The 14,085-nt window shown below is 40.2% G+C and overlaps 1 protein-coding gene across 1 annotated transcript in view; it reads left to right on the top strand.

Moving 5' to 3' along the window:
* The window catches only part of SDK1 (sidekick cell adhesion molecule 1), a 1,012,418-nt gene that overhangs the window by 342,431 nt on the left and 655,902 nt on the right, over positions 1-14,085 (top strand). Inside the window, exons 3-4 of the mRNA XM_033963079.1 lie at positions 126-232; positions 8,327-8,474. Coding sequence (XP_033818970.1) covers positions 126-232; positions 8,327-8,474 — 255 coding nt within the window. The remainder of the gene's footprint in view (positions 1-125; positions 233-8,326; positions 8,475-14,085) is intronic.

Raw genomic sequence — 14,085 nt, 5'->3', positions numbered from 1 at the left:
CCTTGTCTTAGGGAAGAAGTTTGCCTATGGCTTTTCATTTGATGATGATAAATTAACACTGAACATTACTCATTTTTATCAAGCAGAGTAGTTTTCATATTATCCTTTTTGTTTGTTTTCTGTAGGTATATTATTCCATCTTTGCAGCGGTCTGATGCTGGGCTTTATCAATGTGTCGTGCGAAACAGGATGGGCACACTCTTGCAAAGGAAAGCAGAAGTCCAAGTTGCATGTATGTGAGAATGGAGTTGATGATGACAGTAATTAAATATCCCAAGTTATTTCATATTTGGATGCAAAAATATAGAACATGGTTCCTAATGCTTTAATTTGTCTTCTGACTTAGAGGGGACGTTATCAACTTGAGCTACCATTAAGACGGGTAATTTTGCCACAAATCATTCTGTTTTAGCATTTAACTATACCCCTTAGATGGGTATTGACTAAGCTATGGTAAATGACACCTTTTTACCACAGCAATATTTTCCATGGGAATCATTAACCTGCAGTATTTTAGCACTGTAGGTGGTGACTTTTGCAGTAAATGTATGTTTGTATTTCTGCATCTGGGAACATCACATTACACTCTCCATCCCCCATCAGACATCCTACTTACCCACAAAAGTTTTTTTAAAATTTGTTTTTATATCGCTTCCTCCCCAAGGAGCTCAGAACAGGTTACAGTTTACATTCATAATGTTACAGTGTATCGTTACAGTGGTCTCAAACTTGCGGCCCGCCAGGTACTATTTTGAGGCCCTCGGTATGTTTATCATGATCAAAAAAGTAAAATAAATCAGTTTCTTGATCATATGTCTCTTTAGCTATAAATTACAATATTATTATTAAGACTTAGCCAAAAGGAAAGATTTAGAAACTATAAAGAGTTTTACCTCATGCAAAATTGTCATTTCTTTAATAAGACATTAACTATTTTTTCTGAGGCCCTCCAAGTACCTACAAATCCCAAATGTGGCCCTGCAAAGGGTTTGAGTTGGAGACCACAGCCTATAGGAAGAGGAGATGCAAATGTTAAGAGCCTTAGCCAATAGGGAGATAGTGGATGCTGTGGATGTGCCATTTGGCCTTTATCTGCCATCATGTTACTATGTTTCCATAAATCACCACAAAGTATTCCAACACGTACCCACTACTACAGAGGTGTGAGACAAGAGATAAATATGTATTTATAAATGGAGAAAAGACCTCAGTTTCTTCCAGGGAAAAGAAATTCACCTGGAGGACCTCTATGCCCACCGTATTCAACTTCAAGCAGCATAGGAAAAAACATCCCTGGTCAAAAACTCCATTATAAAGCAATATTTGGAAAATCTTGTAGTATAAAGTCCAAAAAAGCACAAAACACTTATCTCTCAAGTTCACTGTCCTCCAGGTGGGATCTGAATCCAAACAGTCCACACAGTTTTCACCACGTTGACCTTCTTTCAAATGTGGGAAAGAAAATTCACTTAAGACTCCCGACAGGCCCTGTTTCGCTATTAGAACTGAAGTAAAAGGCTGCTTTGTTTACCTCATTGGAATAACTACAAGACGGCATTGTATCTTCCAAAACAGACAATATTTGTTTATTGTTAGTATAAAAAACTTACAATATTACAGTAGCAAAGACATATTGGAAAAAAATATATTGTCAGTTCAGAATATGCAATGGAGAGAAGAATTTGCACCCATATGCTTAGCAGGGGGCTAGCAGTTCCCCGTAGCATAAGTAAGTGAATCTCTCTGGCTTTACCTAGAATACACGTGTTTTTTATACAGAGCAATTCTTCCTTTGTTCCAAGAAAGTCCATCCCCGAATTCTGGTTATATAATTCCCTATTGGTACATAAAATAATGTAAAGCTAGCTCCTCCCCTCTGTCCACGCCTCTCTCACCTCCACCGGGGGCCTTGCAGAAACAGAGAACTGTTGTTGAACTTTCTTCTTTCAGCACGGAGACATGCAGCTGCTAATTAGAGGTTTTACAATTCTGTGCATATTCGAGCTGGTGTCCTTGTAAGATGAAAAGTTGGCAAAGATGACCTTTCAACAATCCAGCTGTCTGGTTCCCATAGCTTGGTTGGGAGACAGGAAACCCATGGTTTTGTACCAAGTTCTTTCATCTCGTTACACCCACATGAGCAGAGCTCCTTGCTCATTATAAAAGTTTTATGGCTTTCTAGGGTGTCTGGCATATGAAGTCTATGAAGTCATACAGCACTGATAACAGTTCAGCAGAACCTTGAAGGGATATCCTCCCAGCAGGAAAACAAGAACATCATTGTTAGCATTGCAAAAACTGAAGATGTTTACAGACAGCAAGGTACAGGCTGGGCCTGGCTATGGGAAAATATGTCTGTAGTTTCCAGCAGACACAAGTGAAAAGATAGGTCTGTAGAGTCGAGTTGAATCATCTGTATGTCCAGGATATACATGTCAGAACGCTACATCAGGGGAGGTCTCTAAAACGATATAATATAACCATATAAACATTCTTCAAAGCTTCTTGATATATTGAAAAGAGTAACAAACAGTTACTTACATTGAAACATTGAGTTACCGCTTCACAGATTCTCTTAGAAGAAATGGCGGCTTGGCGTTCTAGGCAGGGTTTTAGAGGAAGGCCATGCTGATCGTTTAACCAATCCTCATAGAGGGGCGTTACCAAATAAATGCCTGATGTGCTGCATAAGCAAAAATGTTCAAAAAAAGGCACGCCATTCTATTTTGGCATTTAAACCTGTAGGCATGCATGATTTTAATTTAAACACCCATTTTTGTTCACATTTTCGTAAGAATGTTTTAAAATCACCACCTTTCTTTGATGGAAATAGCTGTTCAATAATCCAACATCGCATTTCCTTCATAGAAATGCGATGTTGGATTATTGAACAGCTATTTCCATCAAAGAAAGGTGGTGATTTTAAAACATTCTTACGACAATGTGAATAAAAATGGGTGTTTAAATTAAAATCATGCATGCCTACAGGTTTAAATGCCAAAATAGAATGGCGTGCCTTTTTTTGAACATTTTTGCTTATGCAGCACGTCAGGTATTTATTTGGTAACGCCCCTCTATGAGGATTGGTTAAACGATCAGCATGGCCTTCCTCTAAAACCCTGCCTAGAACGCCGAGCCGCCATTTCTTCTAAGAGAATCTGTGAAGCGGTAGCTCAATGTTTCAATGTAAGTAACTGTTTGTTACTCTTTTCAATATATCAAGAAGCTTTGAAGAATGTTTATATGGTTATATTATATCGTTTTAGAGACCTCCCCTGATGCAGCATTCTAATAGCGAAACAGGGCCTGTCGGGAGTCTTAAGTGAATTTTCTTTCCCACGTTTGAAAGAAGGTCAACGTGGTGAAAACTGTGTGGACTGTTTGGATTCAGATCCCACCTGGAGGACAGTGAACTTGAGAGATAAGTGTTTTGTGCTTTTTTGGACTTTATACTACAAGATTTTCCAAATATTGCTTTATAATGGAGTTTTTAACCAGGGATGTTTTTTCCTATGCTGCTTGAAGTTGAATACGGCGGGCATAGAGGTCCTCCAGGTGAATTTCTTTTCCCTGGAAGAAACTGAGGTCTTTTCTCCATTTATAAATACATATTTATCTCTTGTCTCACACCTCTGTAGTAGTGGGTACGTGTTGGAATAATTTTTTGTGGTGATTTACTATATTCCACTTGCTGTTGTTGGTATTTTTTTTGTTACTATGTTTCCATAACCATAAAGTTCTATAACATCACAATGCAGGTGTAAAGAGCCTTAGCCTATAGCGGTGGACTCAAACTCGCAGCCCACCAGGTACTATTTTGAGGCCCTCAGTATGTTTATCATAATCACAAAAGTAAAATAAAACAGTTTCTTGATCATATGTCTCTTTAGCTATAAATTACAATATTATTATTAAGACTTAGACAAAAGGAAAGATTTAGAAACTATAAAGAGTTTTACCTCATGCAAAACTGTCATTTCTTTAATAAGACATTAACTATTCTTTCTGAGACCCTCCAAGTACCTACACATGCAAAATGTGGCCCTGCAAAGGGTTTGAGTTTGAGACCACTGCTTTAGACATTGCATAGCTTTAGAGGAATCTTAGGGTCACTTTAAAATCAAGTGAGCAGTACAGATAAGGCGAATAAAAAGGGGATACAGGATACAATCTCACCACATAATTTCAACAAATAATTATCGCATCTAACATGAGTGTGACATATGATTTGGGCATTCTATTGTTCAATGTACGGGTATAGTTTATATACAAAAGATCAGCATCTAGAGCAGTGGTTCTCAACCCTGTCCTGGGTCTCCCCAGCCAGTTGGGTTTTCAAGATATCCCTAATGAATATGCATGAGGGAGATTTGCATACCTGTCACTTCCATTGTATGCAAATATCTCTCATGCATATTCATTAGGGATATCTTGAAAACCCGACTGGCTGGGGGGGGGGTCCCCAGGGCAGGTTTGAGAACCACTGATCTAGTGTCTAATCTTTAAGCCGCAGTCCATGGAGAATTCTGCTGAGGCAATAAAGAGAGCAGGGTGGGGGTGGTTTAGGGTTGAGGGAATTGCTAGCCAAAGAGGTGGGTTCTCCTGATCTCTTGGGGTTCTAGCTTTGGAGGGGAGGTAGGAATGATCTCCAATTGCTCCCCTTGAGGCTGGCAGTATAAAAATGATAAATATAAAAAATGGAGTGGGTATATGATTCTTAAAGCATTGGGAATTATGTTCAAATAAATCCCAAGAAAATATTGTTCTTTAATATCACAACTTAAGTTGGCTTAAAACTTCCCACAAATCACATATATCAAATTTGAAAATCTTGGAGAAAGGTGGAAAGACCTCAGACACCCTTCCCTATTAACAATAGGACAGCAAAAGCTGCTCTATCCCATGGGTTTGTCTTTTCAATCATCAGTCCACCACCTCCTCCAACAGCTAAAATATGCAAAAAGGTATAAATATGCAAGAAGAAGAATAAAGTGAGGACTTAGCTTTTAAACTTGAAATCAGATCAATATATTTCTGATCACTGATCTCAACGGGGCCCGTTCCACCCTAAGCTTCTTCAGGAGATTGTTCTGCCCACGTATTTATCTAGCAAGGATATATAGAAGTCACTTCCACCAAAGCTCCAGAGTAATATGATACTTTATTGCATACACATCAAATAATACATCAGATAATACCAAGCAATGCAGATAGACATCAGATAATGTACAAGAAATAGACACTAAACAAAATACTTCACCATGTTTGGCACGCCCCCTTCCAATCCTGATCAGGAATCTGTTCGATCAAGGGAAGAGACCCAACCCACGGCTCCCGAGGCTGCAGCAAGATTCAAAGTCCAATCTGTGATTCTCAGTCTTTTATAGCACAGAAAATGCAGAATTCCTCACACACACAAACACTGCTGTTTCTGCAGTAACAACAGGTGTCTCCCCTATCTCTTAACTCTTACAGATGGAATGTTCACCGCTGCTCGAACCCTCCCTTATCCGTGTAGCCTGGGAGCCCTTCCTCAGCAAGACATGAAACAGTATAAGATATGTAACACAAGTTGATAACAACTTATGGAAGTAAATTGTAAGGCTACCTAATTGTCCAGCACTGATGTAAAGCAAGACTTGCTTCACAGCTGTAAAGCAAGAAGGGTCAGCTAAAAAGCAAGCAGACATGAAGATTCACACCCAATAGCCAAAGTGACTACTTGCCATGCCCTGGCCAGCCATGGGCATAACAGAGATCAAGGACTGAAAACTCCACATCAAGCCATGTCCACAACACATACCTAGAACATACATAAATCAAATCAGCCAACAAACTGTATAGCATAATAACCACCATATATTTACAATACCCAACTAGCTCTTCCTGGAAGAATAAAAGGTTCAATTCACTGAAATTATAACCCGTGTACATTGTACTTCATACAAAAGACAATTACTCAAACCCCTAATGGTTGATGCAAAAAACATGTAAAAACAATTATTTGACCTCACAACGATTAATAAAATAAACCAATGGGGGAGGCAACCCCACTATAAAGGACAAAAGAATCCCTAATGCCAGCTCACAACTCATTTAAAATCACAATGGACTTACTTGCTAAGACAAAAGGCAAGCTTCCTCGCCGGCGAGGACACAGCAATCTTTCAACCTCACAGCGCCGTGGGATCCCTGTCTCAAACAAATGGCAGCGAGAACCACAACAATGCCGTAGGTGGGATGATGTCACCAGCCCAGAATCAATTGACATGCGCACAACATTAACCCATTCATTCACAACCAAACCCACACTGGCCATTAAAGAACAAAAACTATCGCACATTCTGGTCCTCTCGGCTGGTCAACTAGCACAAACAAACTGATACAGGCAACCCTTCAACGGGCCAACCTAAGCAATCTGTCCCTGCCAGACACCATATAGAAAACAATAACAAATAATGAACAATGTTCAAAAATAACTCTTGTCATTGGGATGACTTTAACTAACCCAAAACCAATCCACTTTCAGACCCGCATGACCCCTGCACCTTCACCAACAATCAAAACCCAACTAGTATCCTAATCAAAAACCGGAGACAATGTCTTCTTCGAATGGTGGATTCTGTAACCCCTCCAAACACATACTGGGAAGCTTTTCAATGGTCTCATTTGGGCTCAGCGTTGTCCAAGGTACAGTGAGCAGATTGCAGTGTCAACTCCACCTCCATAAATAAAAATACTGTAGAATGAATGACCCATTAAAAAACTCCAAAACAACAAATTTTCAAAGAAATTATAAAAAAAAAACCCTGGGAACTTCAAAAGAAACTTCCGCTCAATTAAGTCCCGATAAAATCCTACTGGGCATGATTCTTTAAATGGATCTGTTTTTTTTTTTATTGACAACTTCATCGAGTGGCACCTACAATGTAGGCATCGCTTGGCATCATTTATAGAATCTCGCAATAAAACGCGTTAAGCCCAGATCCTAATGCATTTTAGCTACAACCATCTCTACTGCTAGTGTATAAGTCACTGCTGGGCACCTTGACAATGTGCAGCCGATATGGGCCAAAATCTGTATAGGACGCCTGCATTAGGCGCCACTAGGCACCCTAATCAAAGACACCTGGGGCTCCTTTTACTAAGATGTGCTAGCGTTTTTAGCGCATGCAGGATATTACTGCTAACGCTACGCAATGCTGGCGTTAGCGTCTAGCGTGCGCGGCAATGTAGCATGCGCTATTCTGCGTGTTAATGCCCTAACACAACTTCGTAAAAGGAGCCCCTAGTGACGCTCAACTTTGGAATCTGTTTGCAACTTTTTTTTAATTGTCTTAATTGGCTTGGTAATTGTCTGCACCAGTTTTCAGCCAATCCAAAAACATTTGTAAATGAGCAATTAAGAGTTCAGTGCTATACTTTTAGGACTCCTAGGGATGCCTAAGTCGTGGTGCCTTCTGATGTTTAACGACGCCTATTAGAAAAGTAAGTGTGGCTAGGGGCAGAGAATAGGCCTGATTGACTTAGGTGTCCGAATTTGGTGACGGTAAAATATGCCAAATAAAACCTGGCCTAATATACTGGCGGCTAGCGATGCCTGGGCACCTCTAGGTGGGATTCTTTAAAGGATGCCTAGCAATTGATTGACAACCATGCCAAGCAGCGCCTACAATATAAGCGCTGCTAGGCACCATTATAGAATCTGACACTAAGATGTGGTATAGATTAAATACAATAGGGTCACCATGTGAAGTACTCAGGAGGATTTTCTTCCCCTCAGAGATACACCGCAATCCACTAGTTGCTGCTGTTGAATTTTATGTTTTGCTTCTTTTTGACGCTTTTCTCCTTTAAGGGGTGGGAGGGGGGGGGGGCTGGAGGTAGTATGCGCTATACAAAGTTGCTTGGGGTAGAGTTGGCGTTTCATCTTGAATAATTTCTGAATTAGCCAGTTCAAACTACCTCTTTAAAACAGTGGCTTGACTGAAATAGTTTTTCTATTTTTTATTTCAAACACCATTTTGTCAGACAGAAAATATTTTCTAATTTAACAGAGTGGAGAAACATATTTAGAATGCTTAACCCTTCTTCTACAGAGCTGTGCGGCAACAGCCCCGAAGCCCATAGAGATTTAAAGGGCTTCGGGCCTGTTGCCGCTAGCGTGGCTTTGTAGAAGAGGTGGTGAAATCAAAATACCGGTTTATACTCTGCTAATGGTCTTTATTTATTCATAAGGCACAAGGCAAGATTTAAGACAAAGCAAATTAATGATATAGAATTTTTAATATTAATTTTAAAGAATATTCATTTTGTTTTATTATAGATATGCAAAACTTCAAGGATGGAGACCAGAGAAAAACAGTGTCACAAGGTCTGGCTGCTGTTTTGAATTTCCCAGATATCATCAGCTATCCCAGACCACAAGTGACTTGGTTTAGAGACGGCCACAAGATTATTCCCAGCAGCAGAATGTGAGTTGGCATAGAATTAAAACATATTAGAGTTCTGATATAGGACTTGATAATTCTAATTATATCTGTAAGTATAACTTACATTTTGAGAAGGCCATAACTCCCAAGAAACTAATTGTATTAATGTTAGCAAAGTGATGGTGGCTATGCAATGTCCAGAGGAGCTCAGAACGGTTTACATGAGTTTGTTCAGGTACTCAAGCATTTTTCCCTGTCACAGCGGGCTCAGTCTATCTTATGTTCCTGGGGCAATGGGGGGATTGAGCGACTTGCCCAGGGTCACAAGGAGTAGCATGGGTTTAAACCCACAACCTCAGGATGCTGAGGCTGTAGCTTCAACCACTGCTCCACACACTCCCCTGTTGATATGTGTTGAGAGTAGATATCGTCAGATGATGCTCTGAAAATTCAGATACTGTATTGGTAACTGCTTTGGTCTGCCTTTCCCGATACCTCACATTTGTCATGATTTTTTTTTTTTTCCCCTCACGCTGCCTCTTTCTACATTGTTTTGCAGTTGTTTGAAGTAGAAGTCTGCACGGGAATGGGGATCGCGGGGGTCCTGTGGGAATCCCCCCCTAACCCACGGGACTCCCATGGGGACTCCCACAGGGATGGAAGGCTTTGGAAGCAGGGTTCATCCATATAATATAATGGACACGTCAGCCTTAGTAAAAGAGGGGGTTTATAAGTTAATTACCTGAACAGAAAACAAAAAAAGATTTCCACCAAAGAGATTCCACAAGGAAAACAGCAGCGCAAACACAAAAGAAACTGTGGAATTGATGATCCTGTCGGAAGTAATTGCTGCTTTTTGTGGGGATGGAGGTAATTCCTTGCGGGGATGGGTGGGATTTCTGTCCCCGTGCAACTCTCTAGTTTGAAGGTCAACTCTACTCATACAGCAAGAAAACGTGTTCTGCCCTTGCTTCTGTAGGACTTCTCAATCTTCTTTATTTTAAGTTCAGTCATAGCATCTTTTATTGAAATATCAAACAACTGTTTGAGTTTACTTTTAAAGATTTCTTCATTCTATCACCACCTCATTGATCGTTTTGTGTTTCTTTAGGGACAAATACTCATGTAGTTTCTTCAACTTAACACAAGGGTCTATGTATGCATTGTCCACCATGCCAACTTATAGCCTTCTGGTAATGGTTTTCCTTCATCATAGTGATGAAAATTGACCAGTTGAAGAACATCCAATCCACGTGGCAGTCTTGCAGTTGACAGCTGACAGACTGACCCCAAGGAGCCAGTTTTCAGGTGCAGATCACAAACTAGACAACACCATACAAACTAATTATTCACAATTACTTAGATACACAAACTTGTACACAAGCAAACAGTTCATGCAGAGGTGACCTCTAAATATTGTCTAATCAAGCTGAATTTTGACACCCGAGTAAGACATACCAAGTGGATAAAAATAAGCCTTGTGGAGACGAGATTTGGCAAGGTTGATTTCTTTTTTTGGCCTACTACCATGGACCATCCTGCTGTACACCACTACAATAACTCTCAGACCTGCAGGTGTCTTCTTTGTCTAGGCATAGTAGGTGTTTTGTTGTATTTGGAGGGCTCACAGTTTTTACCAAAACAGAATTAGTTGAGTGTGATTTGAACTTAGGTCTCCTTGTATACTGTCTAGTACATTGACCACTAGGCTACTCCTGGAACCTGATTGCTGCTTTGTTGAGTATGCCCATAATAGCTTATTATATTTATATTACAACATGCTTGAAGTTATCATAGAGCCCCTCTTTCAGTTTCACTTCTTAGGGGTTGGGGGGGACAGTTTCCACTGGGAGATTATGGCAGGCTACAAATTCTATAGTTAAGTAGAAATCTTAGTGGCATTGCAAATGCTTACATTAGTGGGTCTATCTGGCAGAATGTGCTGGGGACCTAGGAGGCTAGATGTTCTGGCCACTGCCATGCCAATACTGCTGGCTATTTGAATTATTGCAGAGCCTTGTAGTTAAGACATGAAAAATGGTGGTGCTGGAAGGAATTAAGTGGGGATCTTTCATTCTCTTTTATCCAAGATGGTGACATACAAAGGTGGATGACAAATGTGTCTGCTCTGGAGAAGGAGAAATCTTGTAGGTGAATGTGTAGTATGGCTGGCAGTTGAGATGTATCCTTAGCAGTGTAGACAGAGTAATTGGCCTTTTTTTGCCATCATTTGCCATGATCTGGGAACAATTTGCTGTCCCAGATTGGGATTTGCTCTGTAAATTATTGTAATATTGTTTATTTGGGGCTATCAAAAAATATTCTATTAAGGCTTCGATTAGTTCAAAATGCAACAGTTTGTTTAATCTTTGGTCTTTGGTATGATCGTGTTAGTCCTTTTTGTGCTAGACTGCATTGGCTGCCTTTTGAGGCCAGAGTATTTTTAAAGTTTGGGTGTATCTGTTATAAGGCTCTTTTTGGTTTATTACCTTCCTATTTGGTATTTTACCTGAAACTGTTTAATTTATTCAAATGTACCAGAAATTCAGGTCTGTTCCTCTTCCCTACCCCAAGGGCCTGTCGCTTTAAAACTTTTTTGGACAGGACATTGGAATATCAGGCGGGGAAGTTGAATTCCTGGATGAGTCCGCTGATTGTTCCAGCCTATTCTTATGTTACATTTAGAAAATTATTGAAAACTCACCTATTTGATAAACAAGAATGTTGATATTTAAGAAGGTATTTTTTTATTAGGCTCTGTATTTTAAATGTACTTTTTATCTGATGCTGTATTTAATGGATGTAGTAGTTATAATACTTGTTTTTTTTAAATTGTATTTTTTAACTGAAATGTTTCAGTTCTTCTGTTGTGAACCGCCTAGAACTGTTGGTGGGATGGTATACAAGAAAATAAATTATTATTATTATTATTATCATTTATTATTTAAGGTGCAAGCAGGGACTAGTTCATTTACTTCCTTTTGTTTTGATATTTGAAATAAATTCTTAAGTCTTAATTATATTTACTTGATTGCTCTAATGAGATAAATACAGGTATTTATTTATAAAGCAGCATTTTTGGTCTCATTGAGCTGTGTTTGATAATTACTGCTTATTTCTTTTTATCCTTTTCTAGTAACCTGACAGTTTTATTTTCTTTGGTCTAATTAGCAGTTCACCCAGTCATGGCAAAGTGGCTGCTCTGTGATTGGTTAAGCATTATTTCAAAGGGGGCATCTCTCTCCTCCCACAAGACATTTGCCCACTGACAACTGCTGCCCCCTCACTATTCAGAGTTATTGAGTTAAGATGAGCGTAGGTTTCAATGACTTTAGATCTGAACCATCTCAAAGTAGAAAATTTCTCATCCAAAGTCTGATTTTCTGAAAATATGGGTTTCTCTGACACTTCTTTAAGTCAGTTTCTGAATATTTATTGCCATTAAGACTCTTGACCTTCTAGGGTCCAATATATAAATCAAATTCTACATTTGCTGGAAGGTTGTTACACCCAACTCACTTATCTAGATAATTGTATCTCTTACCTGGATAAAATCAGATCATTTAACCAGTGGTGCAACGAGGGCCATTTGCTCCTTGGGCAGAGGTGTCTGGCATGGTGACGGGTCAAAAGCACGCGAGGACAAAGGCGCGCAGACAACTGAGCGCAGGGCTTAATCGCGCTGAAGAAAACCCGTATTTTAAAGGGGTCTGACGGGGGTGTGTGTGGGGGGGATCCCCCCCACTCTACTTAATAGGGATCGCGCTGCCTAACCCTGCCATGTTGGGGGTGTGTGTGTGGGGGTGTAACCCCCCACATTATACTGAAAACTTAACTTTTTCCCTAAAAAACAGGGAAAAAGTTAAGTTTCCAGTATAATGAGGGGGATTACAATCCCCCCAACCCCCCCACAACGCCAGTGTGATCTCTATTAAGTAAAGTGTGTGTGTGGGGGGGGGGTTCCACACCAACACCCCCCATCGGAGCCTTTTAAAATACTGTTTTTCTTCGGCGCAATGAAGTCCTGCGCTCAGTTGTCCGCGCTCGGTTGTCGGCGCGCCTTTGTCCTTGCGCACTTTAGACTATGAACCGTCTGGCATTGCCGCACAATGCGCTCCCCTATGCTCTCTCCCCTGCAGGGGTTGCAACCCCTACATTGTACACTTTTCTGCATGTCCTCCCCAGTGCATCCTTCCCTCTGAACCTCCCCCATTGTACCATGCCCCTCAGCACTCCCCCTTGTATCTCCAGTTTCCTAGCTGTCAGCACATTATTTTATCCACTCTGTTACTCTGTAAATGTATCAACAGGAGAAAAAAGGAACTAAATCAAGAGTTTGACATTATAGAGATAATTTTATAAAGTTTTTTTCCACATGTTACATAGAAACATAGAAATAGACGGCAGATAAGGGCCCACGGCCCATCTAGTCTGCCCACCTTAATGTCCCTTCCCTTCCCTTTGCCCTGTGAATAGATCCCATGTGCCGATCCCATTTGGCCTTAAAATCAGGCACGCTGCTGGCCTCAATCACCTGTAGTGGAAGACTATTCCAGCGATCAACCACTCTTTCAGTGAAAAAGAATTTCCTGGTGTCACCTCATAGTTTCCCGCCCCTGATTTTCAACGGATGCCCTCTTGTTGTCGTGGGACCCTTGAAAAAGAAGATATCTTCCTCCGCCTCGATGCGGCCCGTAAGATACTTGAACGTCTCGATCATGTCCCCCCTCTCTCTGCGCTCCTCGAGCGAGTATAGCTGTTAATGAGGTATTATGAAATTGCACTGTGTTTATATATGTAAAAGTACCTGCAGTGACAAGAAAATGCACAATGCTTATTTTGCTGTCAAGGGGCACCAAGCAGTTCTGCCACATTAACCAAAACAAAGTCAGCTTGCAGCTCTCAAATCCTATCCCTCTTTGATGAGCACCCCCTCCAAATAACAACCCTTTGCTCAATTAACGTATCCCCATGCAATCAGCAGCCCCTCCAGCATGATCATTGTCATTGGATGTGTCATTGGCTTTTGACATGGTGGATGGCCAGATTTTATTAGGTAAACTGACTGCAGTGGGGATAGGTGGATCAGTACATGATTGGTTTGTTTCTTATTTTCAAGATTGATCAATACAGGTAATACGTTTCATGAACAGACAATCTCTCTAGTAAAGAGATGCTTTTTCAGTTTGCGCATGTTGAAAAAAGTCAGGACACTATTTCACCAGGAACATTTTTCAGTGCTAGTGCAGTCCATTGTACTTGCTCAATTGGACTACTGCAATTCCGTTTATCTGGGCATTAAGCAGGGAAGTTTACAGCATCTCCAATTGATACATAATGCTGTGGCAAAATTGATTTTTGGGAAACAAAAGTTTGACCATGTTTCTCCCTTGTTGAGAAAACCTCATTGGCTTCTTATCTATTTTAGGATCCAATTTAAATGTGCATGTATTGTGTTTAAACTTCTCTATGGATTATTCGATTCACTAATTCCATTACAATGGCATTGTTCTGTATGTTTCTTTTTCTTTCATACTAGTTATTGATTGTCTGAGTTAAAACTCCAATAAAAATATTTGCAATCGGAATGTCCAAAGGTCTTGTTATTCGAGGACTACACAGAAGTACAAACTCCCATTCCCTTCTTTTAAGG

Source organism: Geotrypetes seraphini, chromosome 11, assembly GCF_902459505.1.
Source record: "Geotrypetes seraphini chromosome 11, aGeoSer1.1, whole genome shotgun sequence".
Classification (NCBI taxonomy): Eukaryota; Metazoa; Chordata; class Amphibia; order Gymnophiona; family Dermophiidae; genus Geotrypetes; species Geotrypetes seraphini.
The sequence above is the reverse complement of the archived record's forward strand: the minus strand, read 5'-3'. Positions and strand labels throughout refer to the sequence as shown.